Below are 16,021 nucleotides of genomic sequence, written 5' to 3'. Positions count from 1 at the left end.
ATCAAAGTGTACTTTTCAAAAAAATCCTTGAAACTCAATAAGATGGAATGGATCAATTCATTTCTAAAATGATCAGATGACTATAATAATATCTCAAGTGGACAAATATTTTTTTAATGACAAACCTCAAACTTAAAAAAAAATGTCTCAAAAATAAAATATTTTTTTTCAAAAATGAATTTTGGAGACCACATTTCCACCTTGGTTTGCAGCAGCAGAAAATTTGGAGTGGAAAGATGCCTAGGCAAGGACAGTTTACTTTTGTAAATGGCAAGAAACAGCCTTCTTGCTGATAATATCAGAGCCAAGGTGAAGCAGTAAGATATCATAATTAAGTTACAATTTGCGATCTCTTGAAAACAGTCTTATAATGCTAAACTGTAATTGTAATTTAAGTTTGAGTCAGACCCTTTTACCTGGCAAACCAATACTCAATGAGTATTACAGTGCATAATCAATAACAAAATATAATATAATAAACAAATAATAGGAAAATATAAAAATAAAGCATTAAAAAGGCTAGGATCTCTGAAACTGTGAAAACATTAACTAAAGTAGCAATGAGCCCATTAGTTCTCCTAAAAAAAAATGTAATAAAAGTCAAAACGTTTCATTTATTAAACTTATAAAATGAGGCCTTGAATTATTCTCTATGTTTTAATTGCCAAATGAATCAAAGATGGGAGCTTACTAGTACTGCTACTGAAAATGTCCTCATATTGTTTCTCTTCTAGAGAGGAGCAGCTCTTGTGGTTTTGCTTTGCTACCCCTCAGTGACTGTCAGTATAATATGGAAATAACACATCAGTAATCAAGCTATATCTGTTTGTAGAAAGCTTCTTTGCGTAATTTAGCATTCTTATTTAAGTATCTTAAACTTTATGTAGAAGGGGGTAGATTTAATGAGGACAGTTCTGGTAAAGGGAATTCCTTGAGGATACAGTGAAGATAGGCATAATGAGAGGATTCATCCACTGCAGGGTGGATCCTTAGACCTGCTAGTATGAATGGTGACTCGGTGAACCACTGGGGGCAGGGGGGGGGGGGGCGGAGCTCGCTGGTAGTTCTGAGGAATTGGTCTAAGGGAATGGTGAGAGGCAGCCATGGGCTGATGCTCGTTGGGCTCCTAGAAGGGAGAGGGTTGTTTTCCTTCTTCCTCCATTTTTTGAAGTGGAAGGGGATTCAGTGGGGAACATGTGCTGTCCAGATCCAAGAAGGGATCCTGTTTATTCCATGGGTGAAGGAAGAAAGCAAGGTCTTGCCAAGGCGTTGTGCGACACTCATCAGGTACAGTGATATATAATTCTTGTATGGGAGAAGAGGATTTTCCTGGAGTCCAAAATTTTCCGGAGGGGAAGAAACCCTTGGGAGAATTAGCAGGGATCCAAGTACTCAGTGGTTTGAATATTTGCTTCTTTGCCTTTTGGGACTGCGCTGAAATGATTCTTGGATACAGCCTTTGTCTATTTTTGAACTTTGGACTGTCTTTTAATTTTGTAGCTGCTGAACTTTAGAGTTTATTCAGTAAACTATTTTTTGTTCTAAAACACAACGCTAGGTATGGATTGGTTTTTGTACTGAGTGTGATCCCCTGCACCTTTCCGTGCATTTTCCAGATGATGCAATAAGTTGTTCTGTGCTCAGCTCTGAACTGTGTTCCCCGTGAAGGGTTTGGGGGTTATATTTACAAAATCTAAGGTAACCTCAATAAAACTTGATTTGCTTTAAACATGCATAAATATATGAAACGCAATGTCACACACATACATACGCACACACAGGCACAGCCTTCCAACATTTAGAGGAAATTCTACTATACAGAAGCAGCTAGGTAAAAGTCAAACACAGACTCTGAAACACAACTCATGTAGAAACTGTTATAGGTCCAAAAATATATTTACAGTCTATTACAAAGATAACAAATGGAAGTGTCTATATAATGGTGATATGCTAAAGTAAATACTTTTTTTTACAGATTTTTCTTTAAAGGATAAGTTTGTAAAATCACACTGTTTTTTCTAATCATCAAAGAAATAAATAAAAAGATCAGGAATAATGTACAATGATCTAAAATAACAAGGAAAAAAAAAACAAGCTGAGTTTTCTGTAGCCATCTTTGGTCCTAAATATGGGAATATACATTATGAAGCACTGAAAATACCTGTTTCTTTTTTTGTGATGCTCTGCCAGTAAAATAGAAAAATATAGTGCATTTTCAGTGTATTCAGAGCCCACTACAGAAAAATGTGTGTACAAAAACAAGACAGTATAAATAAAAATTTACAAGCTTTACAGAGGAACATTTACAATTTTTTGTGGACGTCCACATTATCAAACATAACCAATTTATGACCGATCCCTGGGATCTTTCTCTATCAGTTTCTATATAAACAGCCCAATTCTCTTTGGAAGTACAGTAAATCACTTCTAGGGTAGTTTATAGTTTTTCGTGCTTTCTCATGTTCTAAAAGTAGTTCTCGTAGTTTATAATTCTGCTATATACTATGCAGTATTCATCTGTAAAAACACACATTGTTATTGCTTATGACAGTGTCCAACACTTCGGCACAAAAGAATGAATAATAATTTAAAAGAAAAGGCAAGGCCTTTCTTTTCACACTCCCTGTATAGAAAAACTGGAACACCAAACTTGTTTTTGCTAGCGTTCCAAAATAGATGATGTTAGGGTGCGGTGAATGTGTGCGCCCCGAGCTGCAACAGTTTGGAAAACTATGGATTGCCATTTGCATCAAGCTCCACAGTACTACTATAAAACTGAAAAGCTTACAACACAGAATCTCATATAAAATGCATGACGGTTATTTGTCTCCAATTTGCTATTATGGAACATTGAAAAGTCAACTCTGTGTGCTCAGATTAAATATTTTTATTGTACTGGATGACTCTATCCAGTTTCATGGACAGCCCACCCTTTATCCTCCTCACTCCCCCTACACCTCGTGATTATTTTACAGATCTGGATCTGAAACTGGAGATGCCCATCCTAACTGTGTTTATTAAAATCATTTTGGAAATTGTTTTTCATTTGTTAAAGGTGCTTGGAACAAATTGGGTTATATTATTGCTTCAATTGATTTTTTTTTTTAACATAGCACATGTTGGACATTACAAAAATATTAAAAAAAATAACAGAGCTCTTTTCGACCTGCAATTTTCTGTCTGTCTGCCTATTTTATCAAACAATGGCAAATCACACTATGGACGTAAACAGAATCAAACAGCACAGAAAGGGGACAGTCATGTTCTCATAGAAATATATTTTTCAATCATGCTATGTATGTTTTCAGAAATTCAAGAATCCTTCAGAGATCTCCCAACAAAATGATGAAGTCACGTAATCAGCACTAAAATTGGCCAAAGATGTAGACAGCATTACTAAAAGGAAGGGCTTTATGAAGAATGAACCCAAATGATAAAAAAAAAGAGGATTCATAAATCACAGATTTAAGGAAAATATTTTGCTGAATTTAACAATAAGATCATGGTTTAGTCTGACAAATATAATCTATTTCTTTAAATTCTTTATGTACAGTACATTTTAAAAAGTCTTGCTGATAAAAAGGAGGTTAGAGAAATCAAGGTGTTTTTATAGGTTTTTTTTTCAGGTAGTACTTCGTTTTTCTTCTTATTGTCACTGCTATATTCCTAAGCCACCGCTGGTGGATTCTGTTTCCTTCTCTTGCAACTTCTGGGTGGCACTTGGGAGTTCAAGTCTGCAGGTGTTTGTCCACTCTAGGAAGTAGTGAAGAGGACATGGGAGACCAAGTGTCTTCTAGCAGCTGTTCATGTGTACAGAAGGCCAGTGCTGTTGTCTCAAAAGTCTGTCAGCTCCCTGATAAGGGAGAAATGTTTTATCACACCTGGATGCCGGTGCCGTGTAAATGTAGCATTTGTGCTCTCATAGTCTGAATACTGCTCATGATTTTCTTCTGATGACCCACCAGTGTGATGCCTAAGCTCAGCACATCCCTGGAAAGCAAACAAATGAATACGTGTACACTTATTCAGTCTAAACAAGGACAAAAAATTAACAACATTGCTGCAGGAACTGCATACTTCACATGGTACATTCAAAGATACCAAAATCTATACAGCTAAAGAACATTTTATATCTAAATCACTTTGCAGAACAGTGTCCACACACACACACACACACACACACACACACACACACACTCAACTGAATATTATCTAAATAGCTTTGTTAAATTTGGTGAAATTAGTTCCATGCAATAAAGGTTATGATTCATTATGCCAAATTAAGTCTGTATTATTCATTTAGATGACTAGATTGATTTTTAATTAATACTTAATGCAAAAATTAACTCATTCAAAAGACCAAACACAATCTTAAAATAATGCTACAAACATGAGATAATTTCAAACAACCAGAATTGAGAACGTCAATAAAAGTAGAAAAAAATGCATTGGGGAAAATCCTGGTTTCTGATTGGTTAAAGCTGCAATATTTTCTGCGATATGCACAGTACTTCAATATTCTCCCAGAGAAAACTAGTTCAGAGTGGCCAGAAGATTCCACACTTGTATCTTTGTGTAAATATATCTGTGGTACAATAGAAAAATGCCCATGGAAAGGCTGGTTATGGCAGGATAATATTGTCCCGAAAGTTCTAGTAATTGTATCGATTCTGGAGGAGACTGGAACCTTTGTAAATTGTGATACTTCTTATTGGACAAATAGAAAAGAAAGAGTTACATGGACTTTTGAAACCATATAGCTCCCCTCTTCTGATGTATCCCAGATACATGCAAACCACAAACTGAAACAGGGATGGCCCTAGGTGGTGTATGAAGGGTGCCAAAATCAGGGCAGTCAGAGCTGCAAAACACTTAAGGCAGCAATAACAGGAAGGAAAACCAGTGTAAAGCCTCTGAGCTGGTGCACAATCACAGACCCTGCATTGCCCCTCAGGTTTACAAGCCCTATTCTGATTTTCCTTCCTATTTCAGCTGCCTGAACATCTGTCTGGCCCGAGACCAACCAGGAGAAGTGGGTTGGAGAGAACCCAGGAAAGGGCCATTGGAGGGGGAGAGAAGCCAACAAGCAGAAAGGGGCCACTGATGGGGAGAGGATCCATCACAAGAATGCCCCATAGGGAAAAGGTGTGTGGGGGGGGGAGATCTGTTGCTCTGTGGAGCCATTGGGTACAGGTGAGAGATCCCACTACTAGGAAAAGGGCCATGGAGAGAGAAAGAGAGAGAGGACCTATCACCCCAGAAGAAGCAGCCATCGGGAGGTGGGTTTGAAGATCCATCACTTGGGAAGAGGCCACTGAGAAGAATGTTGGGGGGGGGGGGGGGCATGGAAGGACTTATCTCACAGGAAAAGGCCATGAGGGGAGAGAGGATCCATTTCCCAGGAAGGGATTATGGGCAGTGCTTACTGTTTAAATCAGGCACCACTCTTCTCACAGACAGGGATCCACTCCTGCTTCATCTAAACAGAGTGCCAATGGAGCTTAAACCACCCCTGAATTTAGGGCAGATTAAAATTGCTGAACCTTAGTATTTATTCATTTTTTAAATTAATTTATTGAATATCTCTCCTACCTCATACTGTAATACTCTAGGCATGTTATAATCTCAGCAAACATAAAATTACAGCATTTCTATTTCCACACATCTAAGATCAACGACACACACTCAACATACTCACTAACAAATGAACTCACTAGACAACATACAAATAAAAAATTATGCCTAACATTATTCAAAGTCCCTAATGGTAAATTAGTAAAAACAAAACCTAACCCCATTACCAGTTCACCCCCACTATTAAGGAAAACATCCCTCACTAACCCTAGTCAACAGCCCATACAAAAATCCCACACCACATCCAACTACAGTCTCACCTTTGAAAATTAAACAGCATCACTCAAACCTGTCCAACATCCCCATCTAAACTCCCACCCCAAGTAAACCTAGTCACCCAACCACTTGAACTGCTTCTTTACTCTTGATTTCCAATGTTGTGTTTTTTTAAAATTCTATCTTGAATTTCAACATTGTGTTTTTCCCAACATTTCCACTAGAAGACTGTTCCATGTATTGCCTATCATTTCTGGGGAAAAAACAAATCCTTCCTTAAGTTTCTTCAGGGTCTAGCCTCGTCCATCCTCATAGCATGAGTAAGGTGGGAGGGTGAATGGAGCCCTTGTGAGATGTTTTGAGTGTATTGTATATCATACATTATCACTGTTGATGAATCACACTGAACCAGGCTCACTACAATGGAATTGTAGAATATATGTTTTTTTTATCAAATGAAACTTTTCTTAAATGACTCTTCCTGCAAAAAATGCTTCCTTCTTGTTAACAAAATGCCTTCATCATGTCCTCTCCACCTTCCCTCCTCTCCTAAAGGGTTTTTGGTTCTGAATTTGTGAACATAAGATTAGCTATGCTGGGTCAGGTCAAGGTCCATTGAACCCAGCAGATCGGCAGATCCCCAGTAGTTGAATTTATGGTTTATATTCTTCGATGCCTCTTATCTTTCTATATCCCTCCAGATTTGTGGCTTCCTGAACGGGATACAAAACTCCAGTTGAGGTTTGCCACTTCATTTTTCTGCTGGCACTTTCCATTGTTTTCTCAGTTGGAAACTTTGAGGCTATCAGATATTTTTATCCCCAGATCTCCCTCCTGTTTTCTATACTTCACTCCTGTTATCTTTTGGTTCTTTCTGCCCAAAGGCATGATTGCATTCTTTTGTGCATTTTATGCTGGCAAATGAGCATATGGATTTGTTTGCCTGCTATTTCCCCCATTGACATAGGGGAAACAGTAGGCAAATACACAAACTAAATAACTCAAGGAGGTGTATACTGGTGTCTGTGATGGCCATACTGAAGAGAAGGCACAGGGGCTGCTTTGGCAGAAAACCACTGAGCAGAGTATAGGATGATGTGGCTATATACCAATCATGGGGAAAAGGGGCATGGTTAGGCTACTTTTCTTGGTACTGCAACAGTATTTTACCACAACGTATGTACATTAGATTATCACAATTGGCATTTTGAGTGGCTGCTGGGGAGGGAGAGGGAGAGGGAGAGGGAGAGAGAGAGAGAGAGAGAGAGAGAGACTCTAAAGGCTCACAAAAAAAGTTAACTATTTATACCACTGTAAGAGGGGGTACTAGTAACTCGGGGTGAGGTTTGTGGGGGTGAGTTGGGTTTTGGGGGACAGTTTTACATGCACAGTCATACATATGAACAGCGCAGTTACCATCAGTGAAGATTTAATATGATTTGGAGTGATGAAAGGTGAAAGAAGAGATCTGTTCCATGTTCTCTCTACCTAGCTTGATTGCAGCTAGGTAGAGAGTGCATCGTTTGGTAGAGAAAACATGGTACAAATCTACTCTTCTTTCACCTTTCATCACTCCAAACTGATGTAACTGTGCTGTTCGTATATATGACTGTGCATGTAAAACTGCCCCCCAAAACCCAACTCAATCCAAAAACCTCACCCCGAGTTTATCATGCCCCCTCTTACAGCGATATAAAAAGTTCAGATATAAGTGAGGCTCCACAGAGGCTCTCTCTCTCCCGTTCCCTTCTCTCCCCCCTCCCCTCTCGAACCACGTTAAAAATGTTTTTGACCAGTAACACACAAATAACGCAGGCAACAACACACAGAAAAAAGGTGTAGTTATTTTTGGCATTAAAACCTGTGTTTCTATGCATTACTCTATTTCATGCCACGCTAACTGACCCTCATTTCCATTTACTCCTCCCATTTGAATACAAATAAAAAATTTGCATACGCAATTTGCAATGCGGTATTTATCGCATGTGTTATTGCAGGCGTTAGGGCAATAATGCCCTAATGCGATTTGATAAATGATCCTCACAGTTTTCAGTGTATCACATATCTGCAATTATGAAAAATTAAATCGATAAACACCTCAAGTTCTCCTGAAGAAATGAAAATTGGTTCTTACCTGCTAATTTTCGTTCCTGTAATACCACAGATCAGTCCAGAAAAGTGGGTTGTGTATCCCTACCAGCAAGTGGAGTCAGAGAACAATTAGAACTTTGGGCACTGCTACATAACGAGAGTGCCACCTGCAGTCTCTCAGTATTGACCTGTACCCAAGTCCATGCTAACAGAACTAAATAACGAAGGGTAACACCCAACCAAATTTCCAGACTACCACTTCGTCACTGGCAAAAACCAGACCGAACAACAGCTAAAAACTGCTCCATGAATCATATCTGCAAAAAAGGAGCTTCAAAAATAAAAAACTTAAGCAGGTTCTGACCAAGACAGTCTTTCGGTATCTGAAGAAAGGGGTGGGCCTCTGGACTGATCTGTGGTATTACAGGAACAAAAATTAGCAGGTAAGAACCAATTTTCATTTCCTGAACATACTCAGATCAGTCCAGAAAAATGGGATGTACCAAAGCCACCCTACACTGGGCGGGAACCTGAAAGACCCGCACGAAGCACACTCTCCCCGAAGGACGGTTCATCAGAAGCCTTAACGTCCAATCGGTAATGAAACATAGGAACATAGAAACATAGAAATGACGGCAGAAGAAGACCAAACGGCCCATCCAATCTGCCCAGCAACCTTCACACATTTTTTTTCTCATACTTATCTGTTTCTCTTAGCTCTTTGGTTCAATTTCCCTTCCACCCCCACCATTGATGTAGAGAGCAGTGATGGAGCTGCATCCAAGTGAAATATCAAGCTTGATTAGTTAGGGGTAGTAACCGCCGCAATAAGCAAGCTACACCCATGCTTATTTGTTTTACCCAGACTATGTTATTCAGCCCTTATTGGTTGTTTTTCTTCTCCCCTGCCGTTGAAGCAGAGAGCTATACTGGATATGCGTGAAGTATCAGTTTTTCTTCTCCCCTGCCGTTGAAGCAGAGAGCTGTGCTGGATATGCGTGAAGTATCAGTTTTTCTTCTCCCCTGCTGTTGAAGCAGAGAGCTGTGCTGGATATACGTGAAGTATCAGTTTTTCTTCTCCCCTGCTGTTGAAGCAGAGAGCTGTGCTGGATATGCGTGAAGTATCAGTTTTTCTTCTCCCCTGCTGTTGAAGCAGAGAGCTGTGCTGGATATGCGTGAAGTATCAGTTTTTCTTCTCCCCTGCAGTTGAAGCAGAGAGCTGTGCTGGATATGCGTGAAGTATCCGTTTTTCTTCTCCCCTGCCGTTGAAGCAGAGAGCTGTGCTGGATATGCGTGAAGTATCAGTTTTTCTTCTCCCCTGCCGTTGAAGCAGAGAGCTGTGCTGGATATGTGTGAAGTATCAGTTTTTCTTCTCCCCTGCCGTTGAAGCAGAGAGCTATGCTGGTTATGCGTGAAGTATCAGTTTTTCTTCTCCCCTGCCGTTGAAACAGAGAGCTATGCTGGATATGCATTGAAAGTGAAGTATCAGGCTTATTTGGTTTGGGATAGTAACCGCCATAACAAGCCAGCTACTCCCCGCTTTGTGAGTGCAAATCCTTTTTTCCACATTTCCTCTTGCTGTTGAAGCTTAGAGCGATGTTGGAGTCACAGTAACCATGTGTATGTTTATTGAATAAGGGTATTATCTCCAGGCAGTAGCCGTCATTCTGGCGAGCCACCCACTCTTCATTGACAGCCTCTTGACTTTATGGATCCACAATGTTTATACCATGCCCCTTTGAAGTCCTTCACAGTTCTGGTCTTCACCACTTCCTCCGGAAGGGCATTCCAGGCATCTACCACCCTCTCCGTGAAGAAATACTTCCTGACATTGGTTCTGAATCTTCCTCCCTGGAGCTTCAAATCGTGACCTCTGGTTCTGCTGATTTTTTTCCTATGGAAAAGGTTTCTCGTTGTCTTTGGATCATTAAAACCTTTCAAGTATCTGAAAGTCTGTATCATATCACCTCTGCTCCTCCTTTCCTCCAGGGTGTACATATTTAGATTCTTCAATCTCTCCTCATAAGTCATTTGATGAAGACCTTCCACCTTTTTGGTTGCCCTTCTCTGGACCGCCTTGATCTTGTCTCTGTCTCTTTGTAGATACGGTCTCCAGAACTGAACACAGTACTCCAGGTGAGGCCTCACCAAGGACCTGTACAAGGGGATAATCACTTCCCTTTTCTTACTTAATGTTTCGTAAAAGTGTGAATAGACAACCACACCGCCGCCCTACAGATCTCCTGAGGCGATAGTAACTGACACTCTGCCCAGGAGGTAGCCTGAGCCCTAGTGGAATGAGCTCTGAGACCCAAAGGCAACAGAGGCCCTCGGGCTATGTATGCCATGCAAATGGCTTCCTTAATCCACTGAGATATGGTTGCCTTTGAGTCTTTGTCCCCCTTCTTTGGGCCACCAAAGAGAACGAACAAATGATCAGAATGTCTGAAGTCATTGGTAACCTCCAGATAAAGCAATAAGGTGCGCCACACATCCAAAAGATGAAGGTCTCTGTTCTGAGAAGACTCCCGGGACCAGTTAGGGAACCCCGGAAGCTCCACAGTTTGATTGACGTGAAAGGCTGAAACCACCTTAGGGACAAAGGATGGAATCGTACATAACGATACTCGATAGCACATTTAACACTAATCGGAGAAAATTCTTTTTCACTCAACGCACAATAAAGATCTGGAATTTGTTGCCAGAGGATGTTGTTAGTGCAGTTAGTGTAGCTGGGTTCAAAAAAGGTTTGGATAAGTTCTTGGAGGAGAAGTCCATTAACGGCTATTAATCAAGTTTACTTAGGGAATAGCCACTGCTATTAACTGCATCAGTAGCATGGGATCTTCTTAGTGTTTGGATAATTGCCAGGTTCTTGTGGCCTGGTTTGGCCTCTGTTGGAAACAGAATGCTGGACTTGATGGACCCTTGGTCTGACCCAGCATGGCAATTTCTTATGTTCTTATGTTTTTATGTAAATCCGAAGAAAAGGTTCCCGACAAGACAGAGCCTGCAACTCTGAGATCCGATGGGCCGAGAAAATGGCCACCAAAAACATCATTTTCAAAGTCAGATTTTTCAGGGAAACTCCACGAAGAGGCTCAAAAGAAGCGCCACATAGAACTCGCAGGACTAAATTCAAACTCCAATCCAGACACACTGAACGGATGGGAGGGCGCAAATGTTTGACCCCCTTAAGAAACCGAGCAATATCCGGATGCGCTGCCAGCGAACAGCCGTCAAAGTTTCCCCGCAAGGCACCTAGAGCTGCAACTTGTACACAAAGGGAATTGAACGCCAAGCCCTTAGCGAGGCCCTGTTGCAGAAAGTCAAGCACCAAAGGAACATGCACCGCTAAAGGGTCACAGGAATGCTGATGACACCACGTCTCAAAAAGCTTCCAAACACTCACATAGGCGGGTGGAAATGACTTGTTCTGAATAACCCAAGCGTAAACGTCGCCTCTCAAAAACCAAGCCGCGAGAGAGAAGCGATCCTCCCGATCCGAAAATATGGGCCCTCTTGGAGCAGATGCTTTAGATGAGCCAGTTGAAGTGGATCCTCTAGAGCCAAGCGTACCAGATCCGCAAACCTCAGATGACGTGGCCACTCTGGCGCCACCAGAATCACCTTTCCCGGGTGCCGCTCTATACGACGGAGAAGCCGACCTATGAGGGGCCAGGGCGGGATGGCATACAGCAGAATCCCCATGGGCCAAGGACACACAAGAGCGTCTATGCCCACCGAGCCCTGTTCTCGGCGATGGCTGAAAAAATGAACTGTTTTTGTGTTCGCCTGCGTTGCCATTACATCCAGCTGAGGAGTTCCCCATCTGGCGCAAATGAGATTCCACACCTCATGAGATAGTTCCCATTCCCCTGGGTCTAGTTGCTGACGGCTGAGATAATCGGCTTCCACATTCTCTACTCCCGCGACATGGGATGTGGCAATGCCCTTGAGATGGTGCTCCACCCAGGTGAACAGAAGACGTGCCTCCAGTGCTATGGCGGGACATTGAGTCCCGCCTTGCTGGTTGATGTACGCCACTGTTGTCGCATTGTCCGAGAAGACTCACAACATTCTGCCCTGGATCCAGGGAAGAAACGCCCGCAGGGCCAGACGTACAGGCCTGATCTCAAGCTGTTTTATGGACCAGGAACTTTCCATCACCGACCAGAGCACTTGGGCGGACCTGTCTGCACACCTGTCTGCACACACCGCCCCCCAACCTGAGAGGCTAGCATCGGTGGAAATTATCAGCCAATTCAGAGTGTCCAAATCCACCTTCCGTTCCAGATTGTCCAGTGACAGCCAGCATGACAGACTGGCTCTGGTTTCCGGAAGTAGAGGTATTGGTAGATGGACTTGCTCTGACATTGGGCTCCAGCGAGGCAAAAACACACACTGTAAAGGTCTTAAGTGAGCGAATACCCAAGGAACCAAGTCCAAGGTTGAAGCCATGGAGCCCAGGACCTGAAGATGATGCCACACTGGGATTTTTCCTTCGAAAAAGGGAATGTATTTGTTCCTGCAACTTCCCTATTCGGTCCGCCACTAGAAACACTTTGCCCAGCAAGGTATCTAATTGTGCTCCGAGATAAATCAAGTTCTGAGTGGGTTCCAAGTGACTCTTCTGCACATTGATTACCCAACTTAGAGATTGCAATGTGAACATCACCATGTGCACCGATCTCTCGCAGTCCTCCCGAGACTGGCAGCCGACTCCTGGACCCAACAAGACAGACCCTCTGCATGAGGCTAGAGTAAACTGCCGCCCGAAGGCTTAGCGTGGCAACCTCGAATGCTTGCTTCAACTGGATCTCCAGCTTGCGGTCCTGCATATCCTTAAGGGCAGCCACCCCAGCAACAGGAATAGTGGTCTTTTTCGTGACTGCCGAGACCGCGGCGTCCACCTTTGGAATCTTCAGTAAATCCAAAACATCAGACGATAACAGGTACAGTTTCACCATAGCTCTGCCCACCTTCAAGCCGGAATCCGGAGTCTCCCACTCCTGGGTCACTAGTTTGCGATCCTTCTTAGGCAGAGGAAAAGATGTTGTGGGACCCCTAATGCCATTGAGGACTGGATTGATGCCCTCATTGTCAGACTCTTCTTGAGAAACCTTAAGTCCCAGAACGTCAAGAACCTAGGGAACAGACGCACCACGCTGGGGTCATCCCCCTACACAGGAGGGTCATTGGGCTCATTCGGATCATCATTATCCACATCAGCCGGATCCGTGTACCCTGGGGAGAATCCCCTGTGGGGTGAGCCTGATCAGAGCAGTGCTGACGAGGGTCCGTACCCCAACCTCTTTTCTCAGGCGGGTCCGAACTTGCCCCCAGGAGACTGGGCCGCTTTAACGCTAAGCGTTTCCTTGCCAGGAAAGCCTGGTGCATAAGGAGGACAAATTCTGGGGAAAACCCCTCCAGGTCCCCCTCCCCCACTGGAGAGTCGGCTGGGGTGATATCTTCAGTTCCCCCGTTGAGGTCTTCCCTCACCGGGGCTAGAACAGGCAGAAAATCCTCTTCCCGTGAAGCCGAAGGCAAGACAGACGTTCCTTCCCCGAGGGAGGAGGCAAGAAGCCCTGAAGAGCCCTCTAACCCCGGGGAACACGTTGCACATAAGGAGGCCGCATCTAATGCCTGGCCACGTGACCAACTCATGCGGCAGGCCTGCAATTCTGTTTTCAGTCCCATCCGCAGCAGCGTGCCGATAGTCTGAAGTAAAATAGAAAAGGGCGCGAATAAAAAAAGAAAAGCTCGGAGCTGCGACGTAGAGAAAATTTCAGTCAGGCAGGACCAAAAAAAACAAACGTTTCGTGCTGCGGGCTGAGGAGAAAAAAATGCGCACAGCGTGCCGTGGGAAAGGAGCCTGTTTATAGTGAAATCGCAAGGCCCCCAGCAGGGAAGCGGCGAGTAAACGAGGCACACAGAGAAAAACTCACCCTTGCTCTCAGAAAACGACCTGGAGCCCCGGGAGCTGAGGGGAACACTGCTGACAGCTTCCCCGCCCGACCTTAAAAGACCCGGTCCCTCCTGCACCTCTCCTTATTTCAGCACTGAAGACTATCAGTCAGCCGCAGTGAAAACAGCTCTTTTTTTTTTTTTTAAATTAAACTTTACCAAGACACAGAGAAAAGCTGTTGCAGGAGACAAGGGAGCAGCTGTAGCAGAGACGGTGGTGAGTAGCCAGGAGCCCCTGGTCTTCAGACACCGAACTGTGGCGGGCGAAACCCTGACAGGAATATCCAATTCCCCGGACGTCCGGCTTCTACTGAGGGATGGCCCACGAAGGCGCCTAACACCTCAGGAAGTGACCGTAAACCAAAAAATTAAATTCAAACTAAATAAATAAAAAATAGAACTAAAGACTGCAGGTGTGCATCTGTACCACCCGCTGGAGTCAGAAATACTGAGGGACTGCAGGTGGCACTCTCGTTATGTAGCAGTGCCCAAAGTTCTAATTGTTCTCTGACTCCACCTGCTGGCAGGGACACACAACCCATTTTTCCACTTTTCTGGACTGATCTGGGTATGTTCAGGAATGATTTCTCATAAAAGTCTATGCATTTTACAATAAAGATCATTATTCTTCTACATTTTTCCATTTCACTAATGAGATTGTTTCACTGACTGCACTCATTCATAATTCAGGATCCCGCCCCCACTCCAAAATATCCTACAACAACACAAAAAAATATAAACCTAACCATGCAGAAAGTTCTGATTGAGTTTTATTCCCAGCAAAATAAGAATGCCTAATAATTGGAACTTGCCCTTTAATCCACAGAAGAAGATCAAACTTACTCAATAGTCATTCTGGCTACCGATTCCAGGGAGCTGTAGCCTGCTGCAGTGAAGTTGTCCTTATACCTTTCCATCTTGATGGCTTCTAACCAGTCTCCCACTGAGCAGAACGCAGTAAAATCGGGAGTGTTCTGATCCAGAAGAGGGCTGATTGGTCTAGGCAAAAGGAGAGAAGGAAACAATTGTTTCCAAAATTAACAAAGTCACGTTGAATATTTTTTTCCCTTTTTGTTGTTATTTGGCAAAATCAGTGTTGACAAAAGTTGATTATTAAATACCTATAAAGTATGCCATGTTACTATTTATTTATAGCTTTGCTATCATGAGTAGACGTGACTAAACTGCAACAGACAAGTCTACCTCATAAACAAGAAAATTCCTGAGTATAATAGGTAAGGGTTCCTTAAGGATGAACAGAGGTGATATTACCTCTGTATAAATCACTGGTGAGCTCTCATCTGGAGAATTGTGTCAAATTCTGGAGGCTGAATCTCCAAAAAGATAGCAACAGAACTGTCAGTTCATAAAAGGACCATCACAATGGTGTACTGTCTGTACCACAAGCCCTATAAGCCGAGTTTTAAGGAGCTAAATACTTATACTCTATGACAGAGTCATTAAAATATCTTGAAAGTCTATATAATGCTCAAGAGGTAGGAATTATTAACTGAAAAGGAAATTTTAGAAAAAGGGTTCAGCTAAAGGAGATTAGACTCAAGAGTGAAATGTAAATATTTCTTTACAGAGAGTATGGAACAATCTCTCAAGGGAGGTGGTGAAGGCAAAACCCCCCAAAAAACAAACAGTATTAGAATCCAACAAAGCATGAGGCAAGCACAAAGTAACCTTAGTAGTAGGGATGTGAGGGTGAAGCTGGAGGTCAATTGCAATCTCATAATTGCAACAGGAAAGAAAAATGAGCAGACTAGACAGGCCTTGTGGTCTTTGTCTGCTGCCATATTCTATGTCACTATGAACTGAACCTCATAGGCTATTCTTATGTAAACAAATAGGAAACCACATTTTAGGCATGGAAAATGTAATACGATCTCATTTATGTTGACTGTACACGTATTAAGGCCTTCTATATTTCATTAGACAAAATGTTTGATCAACTATTTTTGTAGATAAATGAAAACAATCTTTAACATATCTCACCCTTTATAATTATATAAATAACATCCTTTTAAAAATTATTCTTAAAAACATTTAGGAGTGTTCATTTTGCAGTTTATCTTGTCTATGTAGCATGGACAAATAAATATACATT

At 42.5% G+C, this 16,021-nt stretch overlaps 1 protein-coding gene across 2 annotated transcripts in view; it reads right to left on the bottom strand.

Moving 5' to 3' along the window:
• Positions 1–3,025: 3,025 nt before the first annotated feature.
• The window catches only part of EPHA7 (EPH receptor A7), a 410,651-nt gene continuing 397,655 nt past the window's right edge, over positions 3,026–16,021 (bottom strand). For both annotated transcript variants that reach the window (XM_029595403.1, XM_029595404.1), the window contains exons 16-17: positions 14,752–14,907; positions 3,026–3,990 (exon numbers count right to left, since the gene is read on the bottom strand). In XM_029595403.1, coding sequence (XP_029451263.1) covers positions 3,876–3,990; positions 14,752–14,907 — 271 coding nt within the window. In that variant the 3' untranslated portion in view covers positions 3,026–3,875. The remainder of the gene's footprint in view (positions 3,991–14,751; positions 14,908–16,021) is intronic.

The sequence above is a fragment of the Rhinatrema bivittatum genome, chromosome 3 (genome assembly GCF_901001135.1).
Source record: "Rhinatrema bivittatum chromosome 3, aRhiBiv1.1, whole genome shotgun sequence".
NCBI classification, from domain to species: Eukaryota; Metazoa; Chordata; class Amphibia; order Gymnophiona; family Rhinatrematidae; genus Rhinatrema; species Rhinatrema bivittatum.
Note: the sequence above shows the minus strand (reverse complement) of the source record. Positions and strands in the feature narration are given on the sequence as shown.